Below are 19381 nucleotides of genomic sequence, written 5' to 3' on the forward strand. Positions count from 1 at the left end.
TTTTTTTTTTATTGCTTAGGTATACCTAGGATAACCATCATGGCTTAATTGAAAAGTTCATGTATATCCTCCCAAGTGCTTCTTAATGTATGAAAATGGTACGCAGTTCCAACTTGCAAGATCAATATCAGGATGCCTAAACTGAAGCAGTCCAGGGCTATTGCAATACTTAACTTTGTTCCTCTGACATGCTCAAAGATGTTACCAGGTATCCGCAAAGCAATTCTGATGCTAACTGCCTGGAGTTATTTCAGATCTCACAGATTAGGGGCACCATCTTCCTCCAGATTGCCCTCATTTCAGACACTAACTGCAAGCCTGAGGATTCCCAGGCCCCTTGCTTTTCTGACCAACTGGCTACAAAAATTCAAGGGTTCCCACTTCACCTTCAAATTTGTTAATTCTCAGGAATGACTCACAGAACTCAGAAAATACTATGCTCATACTTACAGTTTTATTGTGAAGGATACCTACGAGACTAGCCAAAAGAAGACACTCACGGGATGAGACCTGGGGGGGTCCCCAGCATCAAGCTTCCATGTATCCGCAACCAAGAAAGCTCACCTGAGCTTTGAGTGTCCAGTTTTTATTAGGTTTCATTACCTACCCATGAATGATTGAATCATTGACCCTGTCAATCTCCAGGAGGTCAGGCTAATAGCTCATGGCCCAAAGCCTCAACCCACCACAGATCTTCCTCAATTTATGATGAGATTATGTCCTGATAAACCCATTGTAAATTGAGAGTGTGGTCAGTCAAAATGCTTTTATTTTTTTAAACTTTTTTCCTTTTTTAAGTTTATTTATTTTACTTAGAGAGAGAGAGAGAGAGAGAGGTAGCACATAAGTGGAGGAGGGGCAGAGAGAGAGGGAGAGAAAAAGAGAGAGAGAGGGAGAATCCCAAATGGGCTCCTCACTGTCAGAGCAGAGCCTGATGTAGGGGCTCAAACTTATGAACTGTAAGACCATAACCTAAGCCAAAATCAAGAGTCGGATGCTTAACTGACTAAGCTACCCAGGTACTCCCCAAATGCTTTAAATATATCTAACCTACTGACCATGATAGCTTGGCCTCGCCTACCTTAAACATGCTCAGGACAATTACATTAGCCTATAGTTGGGCAAAATTATTTAACACAAAGCCTATTTTATAATGGTGTTCAATATCTCCTGTAGCTTATTGAATACTGTACTGAAATTAAAAAAAAAATAGAACAGTTGTATGGGAACAGAAGGGTTATAAGTATCATTTTGTGTACCTTGGTGACAGAGTGGCTGACTGGGAGTTTTGGCTCACTGCCACTTGCTGCCCAGCATCACAAGAGAGGCTCATACCACATATAGCTAGCCTGGGAAAAGAACAAATTCAGAATCTGAAATACCATTTCTCCTGAATGTGTACAGCTTTTGTACCATTTTAAAGTTGAAAAATCACAAGTTGAACCATCATAATTGAAGGACCATCTGTAATTACACGAGCAGTCTTTCCAGCATGGCCGGTCCCCATCCTGAAATTACCTACGTGTCTCCCAGGAATCACCTGTCTAGCATAAACACCCAGGATTCCAGGGGCCCACCATGAATAATAAAGACATACCCATCATTTACGAAATTCCAAGGGTTTAGAGGCTCCCTCTCGAGAATCAGGGACAATGGCCAGCCAAATTCTTTATTATACCACAATACTAAAAGTAGCATAACAATATTTTGTGTTTTTGCCTTGAAATCTTAGAAACTGTCCCAATTTAATAGTTATAAACTGGAAGCAGTCTTCTGAAATTGGTGATATGCTTACATAATAATTCTTCACATAGTGATTATACCAAGGAGACTTGGTTTGTTACTGTGACTTATTTATACCAGATGAACAGTATGTCTTTAAAAAATAAAAACAAACAAATTAAAAAAAAAAACCCATCCAGGTCCTGTTCTGTACTGCAAGAACTATACATAACTTAAGTTATTCATTAGAACTAAAACATTATTGTGAGACCTGTATTTGAAAGCGATATCCTATTCAGTGACAGAAAATTGAAGACAACCAATACTTTTTTCTGAGAGGCTCCTGAAGTTTCGGGTTAATGTAGCATCAAATTCAACACTATACTGAGATCCTAAGGGGCAGGAGCTTTCCCGAACCTCCTCCATGAGCATGATTCATTTCTGGAGAGAGTCTTACATGAGATGATTGAATCCTACTGGGCATGTGCTGAGGCTTTTGCCTTTTTCCTCCCCCTTAAATAGTTTATTGTCAAGTTGGTTTACATATAACACACATTGCTCATCCCAACAAGTGCTCTCTTCCATGCCCATCACCCCCCAATCCCCTCTACCCCACCCCCCCATCCCTCAGTTTGTTCTCAGCATTCAAGAGTCTCTCATGGTTTGCCTCCCTCCCTCTCCCCAACTATTTTTCCCTTTCTTCTCCCACTTCATCCAACATTAACTTCCTCCTAATCCACCTAAATGTGCAAAAATATGATATCTGTCCTTCTCTGCCTGACTTATTTCACTCAGCATAACACCCTCAAGGTCCATCCATATTGCTACACATGGCCAGATTTCATTCTTTCTCATTGCCATGTGGTATTCCATCGAATAGATAAACCACATCTTCTTGCTCCATTCATCAGTTGATGGACACTTAGGCTCTTTCCATGTTTTGGCTATTGTGGAGAGTGCTGCTATGAACATTGGGGTCCATGTGCCCCTATGCATCAGGACTCCTGTATCCCTCAGGTAAATTCCTAGCAGTGCTATTGCTGGGTCATAGGGGAGTTCTATTGTTAAGTTTTTGAGGAAGCTTCACACTGTTTTCCAGAGGGGTTTTACCAGCTTACATTCCCACCAACAGTGTAGGAGGGTGCCCATTTCAGGGCTTTTGCCTTTTGCTTTGTCTGGCATCATTTGTCAGCCATAGAATCATTGAAATATGAGGTATAAATTGACACATATAACTTGTATAAGCCTAACACCCCATTTGCCACAGATATCCAGGGTCCCAAACAGTTTTACCTACAGATCTTTGTGAATATTGTGGAGCAGGGCAAGAACACCAGTGACTGGCTCTTTATAATAGAGGTCCTCAGGACTGGACAAATGAAAAGAATGAGATCACCACAGACATAATTGGTGAGCAAGCTACAAGTGAGGCAGTAAACAATATCTCGGTCAGCAGCACAGCAAGGAAATATTCATGACAGGCATCGTGATCTGTGAGAGGAATGGGAATGAGATGCCTTCAGTGAAGCAAAAGTTTGGGGTCCGTAGTCAGTTAGGAGACATGTCATGGATGGGTTACAGTAACACATAAAAAGGGATAGAATGTACTTGTGTTCATGGAAGAAATGACCAGGACTTTTCCATAAAATCGATGGAGCACTCAGTCTGCTTCATAAAAGCCAAGTCTTGCAGAACTATGAACCCTTGTTAAGGATAAATGATAGTATAGCTGATGGGTCCTTTTTAGTAGAGCATTTTGACACATTCTCAGAAGTTTTCTTACACTTTACTGCAAGCCATAGGCTTCAGCGACAAAGGCAGCAGATGTAAGTTTTAGTAGCAACTGTGAATTTTTAGGCAATTAGTAATTTTTTTCTCAGAAAGAACATCAGCTCAACCTAATGACTGTATATTCTACATTGTAAAACTGTTGTTTTTATTTAAAAGTTGGGTTTTTGTGATTTTTGAAAAAGCTGTGGGAATCTTTATTTAGAAATTTACATGGCATAGAGGCAATAAGCTTTCATATTTTAGTAAGTTTGATTTTTAGACAATGATTGATGGTCCCTCAGTCTTAACTGTAACTAACAAAAGAATTTAGTACAATTTATTATTATTATTATTATTATTATACTGATACAGCAGTAAGTGATTGACTTTTTGAAGTCTTAGGGAAGTAACAATTAATGAAATATAAAAAATGTCATCATAAATGCATCCCTAAAATTGTACCAAAGAGATACATCAGTGACTTGCTTATGCTAAACGTTCAAGGCCCAAACTTACCACTTAAAATAACTTAGTCTTTTACCATAATAGGTAAGTAAGTAAATAAGTAAAATAAAATTAATTTTAAAGGATTTCCCCTTGGGTCACTTGGGTAGCTCAGTCTGTTAAGTGTCTGCTCTTAGTTTTGGCTCAAGTCATGATCTCAAGGTTCAGGAGTTCAAGCCCCTCATCAGGCTCTGTGTTGAGAGTGTAGCACATGCTTGGGATTCTCTTTCTCCCTCTCTCTCTGCTCCCACCGCCTTGTTCTCTCTCTCAAAATAAATAAATAAACTTAAAAATGTTGTTTAAAAGATCTCCCCTCACCCCCACTTAAGACCCCACAACTCATTAAATCTGTCTTCTATTGGATGTTGAACATAACAGTATCATGAACTTGATGAATTTTAGCTATTCATTTTTAATGGTGGTGTGGCCATTGAAGTAAAGGGATAGTTTTGTGCATTATAGAGAAGGTTGTATGCCAATTAATAATTAGTCACCCACTATGTGCCCCACCCAGTGTACAATAATAATCATGGCCCTCCATGGGCCCTAAAATTTCTTAGTTATTAATTTCTTCATTTGGTATTTATTGAGTGCCTGTTATGTACCAAGTATTGAGTTTGGCACTGGGGATAACAGAGTCCACAAGACAGATGAAGTCTTTTTCTTGATGGGGTAGATGGAGCTGTAGCATCTGCTTTTGAGGCAGTTGAAGAATAGATAATGGATATCTTTTTATTTTTAAAAGTACACTCATTTCATTAAAAATTCTCATTAACTAACAAATTATTATCCTAGAGCTTAGAGGATGCTTCAGAAAATCTTTATGAACTTCTATAATAATAAACTAAGTTTGCTAGTTGGAAACTTCTCTTTGGAAAAACAGTATGTTTCAGAGCAGAAGTTTGCTGCTACAGTCTGCTTTTGCTATTGAAACAGTGTTGCCAACAGTCAAAGTAGTTGTTTGCTCCTGAAACAGTACGCCTCCAATACAACCACTCATTTCCAACTTGGTATTTTCTCTTTAACTCCTAGATTAATTGCTAATAATTACCTTAATTATGACATTTTAGATAACAAGTTCTTGATTAGGATGAAAATGTCTTATGCATCTATCGTTGCCAATGTTTAAAGCATAATCCACTTGTGGTACAGGACCCTACCTGACACTTAGATCTGTTGTTATGGGCACAAAAGATTTGGAGCAAGGTATTTAATAGCATACGTTCCTGATTTTCACAAAAGATACTAGTGAAATGCATTAATAGAAATACTGAGTGATAGAGTGTTAGAATTGTAGCAGGATTCTTGCAGAGAGTCATGACACGGAGGCTTTGTAATGTCCGGGACGTGACTTCATTTGTGCTGGCACCACTCAGTTGGGTTCATTCCTAAAAAACTCAGCACCAAACGTTACATGGCATAGTTTTTTTATTTCTTTGTCTCTCATATATGGTAACACACACAATCATGTAGTCTGATTAAGTAGTCTGAGTTTACAAGGTCATGAGGGATGTTGTCAAGTAGGTGCATAGCCAGGTTACCTTGGAGTTTTCTCTCCCTTTTTTTCTCTCCTTAGGGAGGGGACCCTACCACAGAATCAGCTAGAAAGAACACTTATAGATAAGGGCAGAAAGAGATAGAAACCTAATGAGTTAAAAATGAGATCTGTGAAAGCCAAGGAGACCAACACGTGCATCCTTACTCACCAGCTGCAGCTCTTCAAATCCTGATCCCGTCATATTTTAGTGCCATGACCTTGGGCAAGTTACTGCATTTCTCCATGCTTCAGCTCCTTCATCTTCATGTAGGGATAACACTGTTTTCCTCAAGGAATGTTTATTATCATTAAATGTGATAATATTTATGATAATATAATAATATGGTAATAGATGCAAAATATGTTAAGACAGTTCCTGGAACATAGTAAGTACCCATAAGTGTTTGTTATTATTTTCTTTTTGTCATCTTGTTCGTAAATATATCATACAATTATTGGCTTTATTACTGGAAATGGTTGAGTAAAAGATCATAAGCTTTGAAGCCAGATAGACTTGGGTTTAACATTTTTTTTAAATGTTTACTTATTTATTTTTGAAAGAGAGAGGGAGGGAAGGAGAGAAAGAGAGAGAGAACACAAGTAGGGGAGGGGAGAGAGGGAGTAGAGTCTGAAGGAGGCTCCAGGCTCTGAGCTGTCAGGACAGAGCCCGTCGACAGCATGAATCCGTGAACTGCGAGATCATGACCTGAGCTTAAGTTGGGCCTTTAACCAACTGAGCCACCCAGGTGCCCCAGACTTGGGTTTAAATCCTGCCTCTTCACCAACCAGCAGTGTGAATTTGGGCAAGTTAATGTCTCTGATTTTGTTTTCTTATCTGCATTATCAGAAAAATAGTAACAATCCCAGGGAGTTTTGTGAGGATGAAATAGTTAAAATCTATAAAGTGCCAATAGGACTTTTCCTTTCCCTTTCTCTCCTATTTTGACACACTGGGGCAAAGGAATCCCATCATTCCTATGGCACCTAAGTCACCCTAGTGGACTNTAGGTGGGCCAAAGCCTCTCTAAAGTTAGATCAAACTCATTGATTAGTCGGGGAGTTGGATTTAACAGCTGATGCAGGAGGTACAGGGATGGCAGAAGCCCTCTAGCCAGGATTAGGACCTCTAAGACAGAGAAGTCTCTGGTGTAGCATTTTGAATATACTCCGTCACCCTTCCCCAGGCCCCCAAACCCTTCTGGGATCCAGCCAGGTGGGAATCTCTGCATCTGTGCCTCTTCTTTACCCTCTGCAATGATTCTCAATTTGACCAGAGTAGAGACTTTTCCCTTAATAGTAAAAGCTTCTGGGGAAATCTCTGATTAATCCCTTTTAAAAAAACTTAAAAATTTGGGGCACCTGGGTGGCTTAGTTGGTTAAGTGTCCAACTCTGGATTTTGGCTCTGGTCATGATCTCATGGCTTGTGAGTTCGAGCCCCACATCCAGCTCTGTGCTGATGGTGTGGAGCCTGCTTGGGATTCTCTTCTCCCTCTTTCTCTGCCCTTCCTCCACTCGTGCTCTCTCTCAAAATAAATAAACATTAAAATAATTAAATATTTAAAACTGACTTTAATTGTACCAGGTTCTTTTAGTCTTAAATACATGGGTACTCTGGGTAGGCTATAGATCAATGGCCACAGGGCCTGAGGCATTCTTTGAGACACAAGTCCACATAAGCTTCCATTTACTTCTCTTTTTTTCAGTAAATCCTTGACCTCTTGGATCTGGGGCTGCCTGACTTACTTTCTGCTTCACCCTCCGAAATTCTGTGCTTGGAATTACCTGTTTCTTCTTGTCTTTCTCATCTCAGCTGTGGGAGCCTTTTCCCAATTATCCCACTGAAAGTAGAGGAGAAGGATTTGAGAATGTTAAAGACATAAGGCACTTACATACAACATAATTGAAGGACTATTATGCTGACATGATTTGGTTATGATATAGTTTACACATGGTACCGATACTGTGTCAATCAATGCCAGTGGGGTGGTGGGGAGCATGATGGGAATGTAGAATGAGAGAGTACGAGCCAGAGTGACTTCGGGAAGATTTCCTGGAGGGGATGGATGAGAAGGCTGGGAGGATTTAGACAGGTGCTGCCTGGTGACGGAAGGATGGGGCAAATGACCTGTGGTGGCATTTAGGAAACATTTGACAAATATAACGAACAAGTTGAAATAAATAAATGAATAAGTAAATTGTGTCTGGAGAGCAAGTTAGGAGCCTAGAACATAATAGTCTGGTTTTTAAGTGATCAGACACCAAGCAAGAGAGACATCATGCATGTGGACAAAGAGCACATACAGGGGTCCTACCTCGGTTTGACATCTGAGTCTCCAGAACTGGATACTATATCACAAAACAAACCCATTAAGATAGGCACAGGTATGTGGCTCTAACTGTGCATATTTATATCTAAATATTTATACATCCATGCATAAAAGTCTGAGTAATTTGGAAGCAAGCAGGGAAGTGTGAAGGCTGTCTTGCTCCACATATTAGGAGTACCTTTAATAAGTAAGAAGCTTATTTCCTGTAATGTGCTGGGAGCTAAGATCTGTCACGAGGGGAAACTGGCTGACTTACTCCTGGAGGCACAGACTGGAGTGGTTTGTCCAGATTTCGAGAAGTGATTGTTCCACTGAACTCTGTACTTGGACTGTATAAGAGAGTGTTAATTTTAGTTCCGACCAGTGCATTTTTTTTTAAAGGAAGTTTGAGAAACTAGGGTATAAGAGGTGGATAGCCAGGCATTTGCAAGCCATGTTGTGTGAGAAACAGTAGAAGAAATGGAGAAATAGATAAAAGTTAACATTGTTTATAAAAGTATGTGAAAAGCCGACAGCACTTATTCCACGGTGCTCTGGAGACCAAAACTAGAATATGTACATTTCAGCTCCTGATACTGGAGAATGTTCAACAACTCACACAGTTTAAATGGAAGAGATTCTCTCATGAGTCAGGGCTGAGTCTTAAAGATGCTTAAAGACACTGCAAGGCATTTCTACTTTATACAGAGGATTGAACTAGATGAAGGAAACTTTCCTGCTTTCTCTAAGATTCTGTGATTCTGTTTTCTCGTGAGAAGTGATGTACACAGTTCTGTGTACATAATAAGCAAAGTGAATTTTGTTTCCCCTTGCTTTAAATCCCTTCAGTGACATTCCTGCTTTACTTTTTGAAGTATGAACTTGTGTCTTGGTGGTAGTGATCCTGCGGACACGTAATTGTGCACTCTACATCATCTCCAGCTTTGGGCCAAGAATTTTGAACAGAATTCCCTGGACCCCTCTGACTGGGAGACAGCAATCTTAAATCTTATTTACCTGCTTCTTCCTTGTCATCCTTGGCCTTTCTCAGGGGCAAGGTGTATATATCTATGTTAATCTGAAGGGAGAAAGAGAAGGGCTTCTTAAGGCATTTTTATGATTGGAGCAGGGCTTCCATTCAGCATTGTTTTCTCCTTCCATCCCCACCGTTGCCTCAGGGTGGGTGGTAATGTTGGCAGAAGATGAGGCAGGAACTGGGCCAGGAAAGGCACTTTTCTTGATGCTGACACAGATTCCATGGACGTCCTTCCCTTGAGGTAGTTGCTGTGAGATCTGTGTTCCTTCAGGCAGGTGTCTTCCTGAGTATCTCTCAATCCTTCGAAGGCTCTGTCTAGGCTTTGTCTACTCTTCCCGGGTGAAGTTTGGGCAGAGAATGAAGCCAGTAAACTGCAGGGCCTGGAGGCAGTCTAATGTAGTAATTAAGAAGACAGGCCCTGAACAGGCTTTTAATCAGGCTCTGACACTTACCATGGATGGGTCCTTTATCTTATGGGACCGTCCTTTCCTTATCTGTAAGATGCAGATAACAATACACATGTCACAGGGTGGTTTGGAAGATTACCTGCCCTGTGTATCACAAGAGCTTTCCTAGCACGGGGAATACTCAGTTGCTGTTGATGTTGTTGGTGTTTATGGCTGTATCACTCACTCCTAGGTGGCATGTCCTGGTTTACAGGAAACTTTCTGCCTTTCCCATGATCCAGGATCCCATAACTGCTGGAATGACCGGTCCTTATGGACTAGTGCTAGCCTGGGTTTTGATAGTGGTCAAGTTCTCTGAGGGGTCTGCAGTTAGTAATAAGCATGTTCTCTTAACTGTGTACTTGGTTTTCATTCAGCTATGACTAGTTTACTTTTTGTAACTCAGTACAATCTCTTTGAACTTTAGGGCATATCTTTTGATTGTATTTATTTTATATTTTCTATAGTTTTCCTTAAAGACATGATCACATGTGACATAACTGATATATAAATTTTATTTATTATGAATTTTGTGAGATCTGGTGTTCTGGGATAGGTGACTATATTTTATTCCCTTAAAAATGTATCAGAAAAAGAACTTACAGCATTCTTTTGTAAGTACTAATGGCGGGGACGATGTGGACAGTTATATGTAGGACATTTGGCATAAATATTCCCACTGCCAGACTTAAAAAACGATGTAGGCCTGGGAGAAGAGACTGCAATAGCAAGTTAAAATACATGGATTCTACAAATGAGACATCTCTAGAAAGATGAACTTTTTGATTTGTCAGGTATCACACATTTTTTTTTTTTTTTTGGTCACTGTGTACTGTTTAGTTTAAAATTTTTCCCATTGTTCATTTTACACATCATTTCTTCAGCTGATGTGAAGCTGATGTGCATGTAAAGTATTATGGTTGGGATTGCACCCATTCCAAAGGGGGCTGCACCCATTCCAATGGGGGCAGTATCTATACAGCACACCCTATTCTCTCATGTGTTTGCAGCTTTGTAAGTCTTTAGGCAGGGGCAGGAATGTGCTGTCGGCTGGGTTCTTTGGTTAATCTTTTTTTAAAGTTTATTTGTTTATTTTGAAAGAGAGGGAAAAAGGGGAAGAGAGAGAGAGAGAAGGGGAGAAGCAGAGGGAGAGGGAGAGAGAGATAATTCCAAGCAGGCTCCGCACTGTCAGTCTGGAGCCCAACATGGGGCTCGAACTTATGAACCGTGAGATCATGACCTGAGCTGAAACCAAGAGCCAGACATTCAACCAACTGTGAGCCGTCCAGGTGACCCTGGTTAATCTTCTACCAACAAATCAAGCAGAAAATAAAAATGTAGTCCACACAAGCGTTTGTACTTTGCAGCACTGATTTGAACATTCGGGTGGCGGGGTTGGGTTCTAAGAAATACCGTACGCTTTTGTCCTCCCCTATTGTAGTATTCTTGTCTTACTTATGTCTAAATCATCTGCCATGTGCAAAATGCGGTTTGAAAAATTTCAGTGAGCAGTCTGTAAATGGGAAATGACTGAAATATTGCTACCATCTATATTTAATGGTGTAAAAGTTTATACAATTTAAATATGAAAAAAATTCATAATTGTAAAGAAGCATCCTCTTACAATCTCTATGTTTCTATTTCTGACAGTTTTTTAAAAACCTGTTTTTCTGGATTTGCACAAGAATTTTTTTTCCTGAAGGCTCTTGTAGTCACTAATGCAGAGATACAATACTATTCTATTTCCAGAATAAATGCTATCTGGTTAAATCACCACAAATATATTTACCTCTAAAAGTCACCTGTTTAGTCAAGATGGATTCAGTAATTTATATAATATTCCTTTTCCAAAATTGCCATTGCAGTTGAATGAGAATGAAATTTCTCCTTTGCGGATACTCATAGGTGTTGTGGTGCTTAAAAATCCATCTTCTTTACCTAGTTCTTTATAGTCACATCCAAATAACACATAAACTAAACTTGTCAAACATGGAGATAGAATGGAATGAAGCTTCTGGATGGAACTTTTTTTTTTTTAATCATCCAATAAGGCCGGATTGTAATTGCATATTCACAACTAGCCCCTATCTCTGTGGTTATTCAAAGGGCAGACCTAAAGATCAGTGTTTGGATGATAACATAAGGGACAGTAACTTGCGATCAGTGTATTGTACTTCTGTATATACTATCATTCCCTAAAGGAACTCTCCCTGAACTAGTGTTCTGTGATGACAGAAAGGACGCAAGGAATGGTGTGCTTCTTGGAATAAGAATTACGTGTGGAAACATCTGCTTCAGGGACTAGATGAGAACCGTGTATAATTGTCATAGACATTGTTCATATGAAGATAGATGTTGATAAAGTTCTAAAAAAATGGTTTGCTGTCTAAAGAAGTTGGACATTCCATCAGAAATGGTTTTGATTGTGTAGTCATTTAAATTTCCTTAAAAAATAGTGCCAAAAAATTTCGACAAACTGCAGCAGAATCACCATGAATTCAAAATTAATCAAGTCTGAATAACTATAGTTGTGATATACTAGAAAGATTGCAAAAACTGATAATTTCCAATGACCGCATCTGAGCTGACATGTCAGTAAATAGCCTGCCTATGTCATCATTTACATGCCTGTACTCCACTACAACATTATGCCTGTCTGCTTTCTTACTGGGCTCTCCTCATAGGGACCCCATTCATTTAATTCATTCAACAAATATTGACTGCCCTACCATATGGCAGGTGCTGGGGACACAACAAAGAACCAACCAAAGAAAAATACATGCTTTCGAGAAGATTTCATTTTAGTGTGAGAGACAGAAGTAAAAACTAGATACATAAGCAAAATATATGTTAGATGGGATTTCTCTAAATATTCATCTCTGCATCACTACTATCTAGCACAATACCTGGTTATAGTAAACACTCAAAAGCTACTTACTGCTAGATTGATTTACTTATTTAAAACAGTTGAGGTAGAATTGACATATAACATTATATTGGTTTCCAGTATACAACATAATGATTTGATATTTATGTATATTGCAAAATGATCACCACAATGAGTCTAGTTAAGATCACCGCAAAATTCCCTTGCCTGTGGCAAGCACCGGTTTGTTCTCTGTATCTGTTAGTTTTTGTTGTTGCTGTTGTTCATTTGTTTTAGATTCCACATATAAGTGAAATCTAGGTTAATTTACTTTTATGATTGCTCAGAGCAAATGAAACATGATTTTAAATTTACCATTGCTTTTAATTGTGAACAGCCACTGGGGTCCTGATAGTTGTTCAAAGATACATAGACTTGCAGTAGAGGATGATAGAAAAGCTTCCAGAATAAAACTATTAAATGTAAGTGAAGTAGCCTGGCAGATTTATTAATTTTGGTGACCTTAACAATTCATATAATTGTATTACATGGTCCAAATAACTGGATGATTTATTCTACCATCTATCTCTTTTGCTTTTTGCAACTAGCAGTGAACCTAATCCCTCCCTCCCATATACTTCTTTGAGTTCAGTATTTCTCTCTCCTCTCTGTGTTTAGAGGGATCATGTCAATCCATTGATTTTTCCATAGAATATCCAAACACTTGGCCCTGTTCGTTTCTCAGTATTCCAATCATTAGTCAAGATGAATAACTATAATGTGTCAAGGTTCAAAGGAAGATATTTTAGAAAAATAACACATAATATTCCTCTAGTTCCATAGATATCACTTGGAAATTAGATGAAAGGTGGAGTGTGTAATGAGAATCTGTACACAGCTCTCTGGACTCCAAGTTTGGGTGGGCCGACCAGAGAAGGGGTCTCTCAAGGATTATGAGATGACTGTTGACACAACCCAGGGAACATGGCAGGCTTCCTCATTCCTACCCCCACACTTCTGCCAGTGTCACCAGGGCTTGCCCTGTTCCCGCAATTCTGTGGCACCTCATTCACATACAGACAGACATGCATAAATAATCCACATTAGTTCTGATTCTCTAGTACAATAGTATATCTCAACTAATTACTTGGAAAAATGCACCAATTACAAAAGCAGTGCATGGTCTATCTAAAATATTAGTAAATTAGTGATTCACCAAAGGCAAAAATCAAAATCTTCTGTAATTCTATGATCTAGAGATAACCAATTGAAATACTGATACACACCCTGGTCTTTTTTTCTACACTTTTGCAAACTTACATGTTTGTTTGTTTTTTGTTTTGTTTTGTTTTCAAAATTGGGATCACTCAAGTTGATACAGTTTAGTAACTTGCTTTTTAAAAAGTTAACACTGTATCACAAATGTTAATGCTTGAATATTTTTCCATTACATAAAATAATTATAATTATAATTATAATTATCTTTTGTTGGCTTAGATTGTCCTGAATTTTCAATAATATAGTAATAAGTATACTAATATACTTCTCCTAGCAGAGGACACAATGTCTTTGCACACCTGGTGACCACACTGCTGTTTGCAAGGAGAGAGGAGGGTCAGAGAAGCGTGTGTCCTGTCACTCAGGTGTTTTTAATTTGCATGTCTCTAACCATGCCCAGCTGTTCCAGATGATTATATGAATCAACTTTGTTCCCAACTCTGTTCCCAGTGTCTTGACTAGGAGCTGAGATTCCTAGAAACATATCTAATCATTAGTAGGAAATACATTCATTTAATAGTCATGAGGCAAGAGAAATACATTTCCTTTGTCCTTGAGCCAACTCCCCACCCCTCAAGCCCCAGCTAATAGACTGTAAATTCCATGGGGGCAGGCACACATCTACTTAGCTTGCCATTGTATCCTTGCCTGGCACATACCAGATAATAAATATTTGATGGGTAAAGAAAAAATATAAAGCCAAAATATCTTAATTCAACTGCCTGAGTCTGGCCCTGCTTTCTTCTAAGAGGAATTAGGCTCATAAAGATTTATTTGTTCTATCCTACTGGCTCACTTGGGGAACAGTGACATAAGAGCCTATACCTGACTCAAGTACTTATTAGGTGAGGACTGTGATTTTTCTTTTTTTCTTTTTTTTTCCAGTCTTTTAAATTTATTTCTGAGAGAGATTCAGATAGAGACAGAGTGCAAGTGGGGGAGGACCAGAGAGAGAGAGAGGGAGACACAGAATCTGAGGCAGACTCCAGACTCTGAGCTGTCAGCACAGAGCCGGAAGCAGGGCTTGAACTAATGAACCACGAGATCATGACCTGAGACACTTAACTGACTAAGCTGCCCAGAGACCCCAAGGACTGTGGTTTTTTTTCTATGTTGAAACTTGGTTGGGGCGCCTGGGTGGCTCAGTCGGTTAAGCGTCCGACATCGGCTCAGGTCATGATCTCACAGTTGGTGGGTTTGAGCCCCACATCAGGCTCTGTGCTGACAGCTAGCTCAGAGCCTGGTGCCTGCTTCAGATTCTGTATCTCCCTCTCTGTCCGCCCTTCCCCTGTTCACGCTGTCTCTCTCTTTCTCTCTCAAATAAATAAAAACATTAAAAAAAAAAAAAGAAAGAAACTTTGTTGGCCTTCTGTAGCTACAGAATGTTCAGGCCTAACATATGTAGGCCTAACATATGTAATATGATACATATTCCCGTAGGAAATGAACCCAGAAGGAAAGAACTGTTTCCCAGGGAATTAGCATGGAATGCAAGATCCTGTTTATTTGACTGACAATAAACCATTTTGGAATCCTTCACTAGTGGATGCCATTGTATTTTCTAGAAACATTTAAGCCTCAAAATATTAGTTGGTTATGATGGATGATCACATGTTTCGTTGTGCTTCTAGAAATAGCCTCAATGAATAGAAAATAATACAATGTTATTCATTCCAATACTTACTGAGTGTAGCCTAGGTGTCAGCTTTTGTACTGGATATTAGAAAAAAAAAGAAAAAGAAGAGATACTTACAAATATAGCGATAAATGCATAATTATCACACACTGTGGTAAGAGACAGAACTGGCTATGGGCAGGGGCTGTGGTAGCACAAAGAGGAAGCAACTTGCTACTTCATCTTGGGACAGTTGGGGAAAGTGTCATGGAGATGAGCTCATTTTCCATGGGGCTTGAAGGATGGATCAGAGTTTATCAGGCAGAGAAAGGGTGCATAGGAGTTTAAAATAGAGTCACACAAGCCAAAGCTTAGAAGGGCAAGGTACATCTGGGACAGGTGAGGCCTTCATGGCAGTTGGAGCATGGAGTATCTGCAGGGGAGATGAGCCTGCAGCAGACTTCAGATGTGTCATCAAGGAGCCAGCCAGCTAAGGAGTTTGCACTTTGCTGTGTAGATAATGAAGGTTTGGATGAGGGACATTCATTCTTCAACCATTAATATCATCTGGCCAAGTTGACATTTCTTTCTGATAATGGTCCATTAAGAAGACATGAAAGACTTGATTTTCTTTTCATTTGGGCTTCAGGCTTTGTTATATCCTCTCTTAATGCCGGTGGTATAGTGGTCTAACCCTCCCTAAGTTTTTCAGTTTCACCTTTCGCTCATTTATTTCCTATTTGTTTTTATAGCCAAGGTGTTTTCAAAGCCCTCTTGTGTGTCTGTTCTGCAGCTGTTTATTTGGAAGTCAAAGCTGGGCTCAGTTATTGGACCAGTTCTAACATGTAGCTGGGGCCATTTATGGAACTTATTCCACAAAATGATCTCTTTACCATCATGGGTGGTCAGGAAATGAATACATGAGACCAAAATCTACATTGTTATTGTTGACCAAATGGTAGTGTAGAGGGAACTCATTCCCTCAAAACCCTTAGAAAATTCCATTGCATTTTTGGAATATTTTAGCCAAGTTAAGTCTAGGGTAAGGGATTACACAGAAGGGAATATGAAATAAAAAATTAGTACTGTGGTTACAAAGCAGAAAATTCTAAAAGTAACATGCTAGAACAATACCATTTCCATGTGCAAATTGTATCAGGTGCTCTAAATTTATTTTAAGAACCTCATATCTATAGTTTACCTATACTTTAGTTTATCTTAATTTTAATTTGTTTACATAAATAAACTTTAGTTTTTTTCATTGAAGCCTGTAAATGTATGTCGGCTTTGAACTTACTACTCCCCAAAGTAAGAAAAGGTCTGTTACTGGTGTCAGTTTTTGTCCTCTGTTGGGTCATTCTATCTGTGTACATTTGACTTGCCAAATAAGTTATCATAGTTGTGGTTCTAATGTCAGTTTGAACTCAAAGGATCCAGGTGTCTACATCAATGTTTCTGCTACTGTTCATTTCTTTTTGTCAGTATTTTGCAAAATAACATCACTCTGCAGAAAGTGAAATGGATACCCCATAGCCTGGCTAGTTAAGCTAAACAACGATAGGACCAAGAAAAAATCTGTATCGACTGATTTTGTTATTTTATTTGTTTCTCAGGTGACAATGGCCAACATTGGAATAAATGGAAATAATTCTCTGGAGACGTGTGAAACAACACTTTTTGCTCTTCGAATGGCAACGTGGAATCAAATCTTAGATCCCTGGGTGTATATTCTGCTACGAAAGGCAGTCCTTCGGAATCTCTACAAACTTGTCAGACGCTGCTGTGGAGTTCATGTCATCAGCTTGCATGTTTGGGAGCTCAGCTCCATTAAAAATTCCCTAAAGGTTGCTGCTATTTCTGAGTCACCAGTTGCAGAGAAAACAAATCAGCGAGTACCTAGTTTAATAGAACAGTAAGTCAGTGTAGGTCTAAAGCAAAATTAAAAGTGTTGTCAATATTTCACTTAATTGGCTAGATATGGAAAGCCTAACTGGAAAATTCAGACCTCAGCAGTTCGGGGACTTTGCCAGAATTGGCTTTTGAAATTTGGTAAAATAGCTGTATAATTGCATCTTTTTACTTGTTTTGTCAACTGGAGGTAAACACAATGGGATCATTCCATGGGGGAGTTAAATTGGAAAAAAAATTGGGCTTATTTGTGTTATTTACGCTTTTGGAATGAGTGACTGTGTTGAAGCCTTAGGCATTTACTTGGCCTTTCTGACAAAGAACATCTCAATACTTACCTGCCAAGTGAAATGGGTGATTTGGGGGTCACTGATCTGCAACTTCTCCTTATAAATGAGGCTCGATGAAGGGGAGCACTCTCACTATTTGACCTGGCCTGTTACCCACCTCATTATGATGCTTCAATCCATATATGTATGGTCATGTCACATAGGATTCACTGTGGCTTGTTATAATATAATGACCTCCCTTATACCAGGTGTGGTTGTCAGGTGGCCTGACCTGGCGAGCATCTATAGAATGAATGTATCCTTGTTATTTTGGCAAACATGAATGCTTGCATGTTTTACTATGGAGGTATATTGTTGTTTGAAGGTGTTTTTTTTGGGGGGGGTAGCAAGTTATAGATTTGCACTTTTTTTCAAGTAATTTTCCTCGGAAAATTCTAGTGCACAGTAAATAATTTTTAGAGAAACAAAGGCTCTATGTCAGTGCATAAACAGGTGATTTGAAGTAGAGCAGATCCTAAGAAGCTCTGCCATAGGTAATGCCAACAAACAGAACTTAAACCCCAGTGACAGGAGCAAAGAATGGTGGCAAAGGAGCTCTGCTTTGAGCTCTCATTCTTGTATCAGAGAACAAAAGAAATACGATCTATATATAATATTCAAAGACTATCTGTATGTGCTTTCTACACACACACACACACACACACACACTCAAGCATATGAGAAAATTCTGTTTGAAAGCTGGTTCACTAAATCAGTAAGGTGGCATCTTTAAAGCCTATGCTACCCGTGTCAAGGGGAAAACTGGCCATTAAGCAGGCGTTTGGAGATCATTATTATGGTTGACCAAGAGATAAGGGGATAATGATCTCTCCCCAAATTTCCCAGAAATACTTTAGACTTCTTTGCTCATTAGTATAATTCAACTCCCCAAATTTTAGTAATCATTCAAAGTGTCCTGGGGCCATCAGAATATAGTGTAGGTAGTTCTGTTTCATAGAAAGGAAATGTATTTCTGTAAAAGAGTTTTTTACCTTCATTAACTGTGGTCCATTTAAAACTAACCTTCTCTGTGTGGTTCAGCTAGACTTAAATTATTATATTCACAACTTTTTGCTTTTGGCTGGTAATTTATTTCGGAAGTTGTTAGCTTTTGTGAATGTTGGTAAATTCTTATGAATAAATTAAAAGAAATGAAGCAATAGCCTCATTGAAGGTTTAAAGGAAACTACTTTTTCCAGTGAATTCGAAGAAAGGAACTCCCCCCCACACACAAACACGCACACACACACATGAAGACACATGATATTCTTAGTTTAAGACCAGTAAATGATAAGTCACACAAAGATTATTCTTACATATATAACACATCAAAGATTCTTAGTAAATACTTGCCAGTTGAATTACAGACAAGAATTTTTTGATGCAAAATAAGCATGGAATTGCAAAGTTTTCATGCATTTTGCTTCTTTTTTAATATACTTTTTATGTCTTTATTTTATTTTGAGAGACAGAGACAGAGAGCGAGCAGGGGAGGGCAGAGAGAGAGAGGGAGACAGAATCTGAAGCAGGCTCCAGACTCTGAGCTGTCAGCACAGAGCCCGACACGGGGCTTGAACCCATGAACCATGAGATCATGACCTGAGCTGAAGTCAGAGTCTTAACCGACTGAGCCACCCAGGCGCCCCTCATGCATTTTGCTTCAAATGACAATTCTATATTGGTTATTTTGGTATATATTTAAATATCCAGTGTATATACTTAAAAAAAGCCATTGCAGTTTTTGATTACTGTTACATTACATGAATGTTCTCATGTGTTTCAAGAGCACTTACAGTCTAGAACTTTTAGATGGCTTAGAGGAGACATTTATTTCCCAGAGCTACTTAAGAGAGTGTTGGTGTCCTGGAAACTGAGGCACAAGGAACCAAAATCTCATCCTTCCTCCTCATGCTGGAGAGGATACTGTAGCAAACAGTTCCACGTATTGTGACCCAGGATTCCAGGCCTCTTCTCCTTAAGGCTTCCAGGGGATGGCATAATGGTCGCTCTATTGCCATGGTGTACCCCTGGCCATGTGTATCTGTATTGAGGAGATACTGGGA

General features: G+C 39.1%; 1 protein-coding gene across 1 annotated transcript in view; it reads left to right on the plus strand.

The window, feature by feature from the left end:
• The window catches only part of PTGFR (prostaglandin F receptor), a 50387-nt gene extending 33294 nt beyond the window's left edge, over positions 1-17093 (plus strand). Inside the window, exon 2 of the mRNA XM_077771143.1 lies at positions 16695-17093. Within this exon, the coding sequence (XP_077627269.1) occupies positions 16695-16997 (303 nt within the window). The 3' untranslated portion in view covers positions 16998-17093. The remainder of the gene's footprint in view (positions 1-16694) is intronic.
• Positions 17094-19381: the final 2288 nt, after the last annotated feature.

This window comes from Crocuta crocuta, unplaced genomic scaffold (genome assembly GCF_008692635.1).
Source record: "Crocuta crocuta isolate KB4526 unplaced genomic scaffold, BGI_CrCroc_1.0 scaffold125, whole genome shotgun sequence".
Classification (NCBI taxonomy): Eukaryota; Metazoa; Chordata; class Mammalia; order Carnivora; family Hyaenidae; genus Crocuta; species Crocuta crocuta.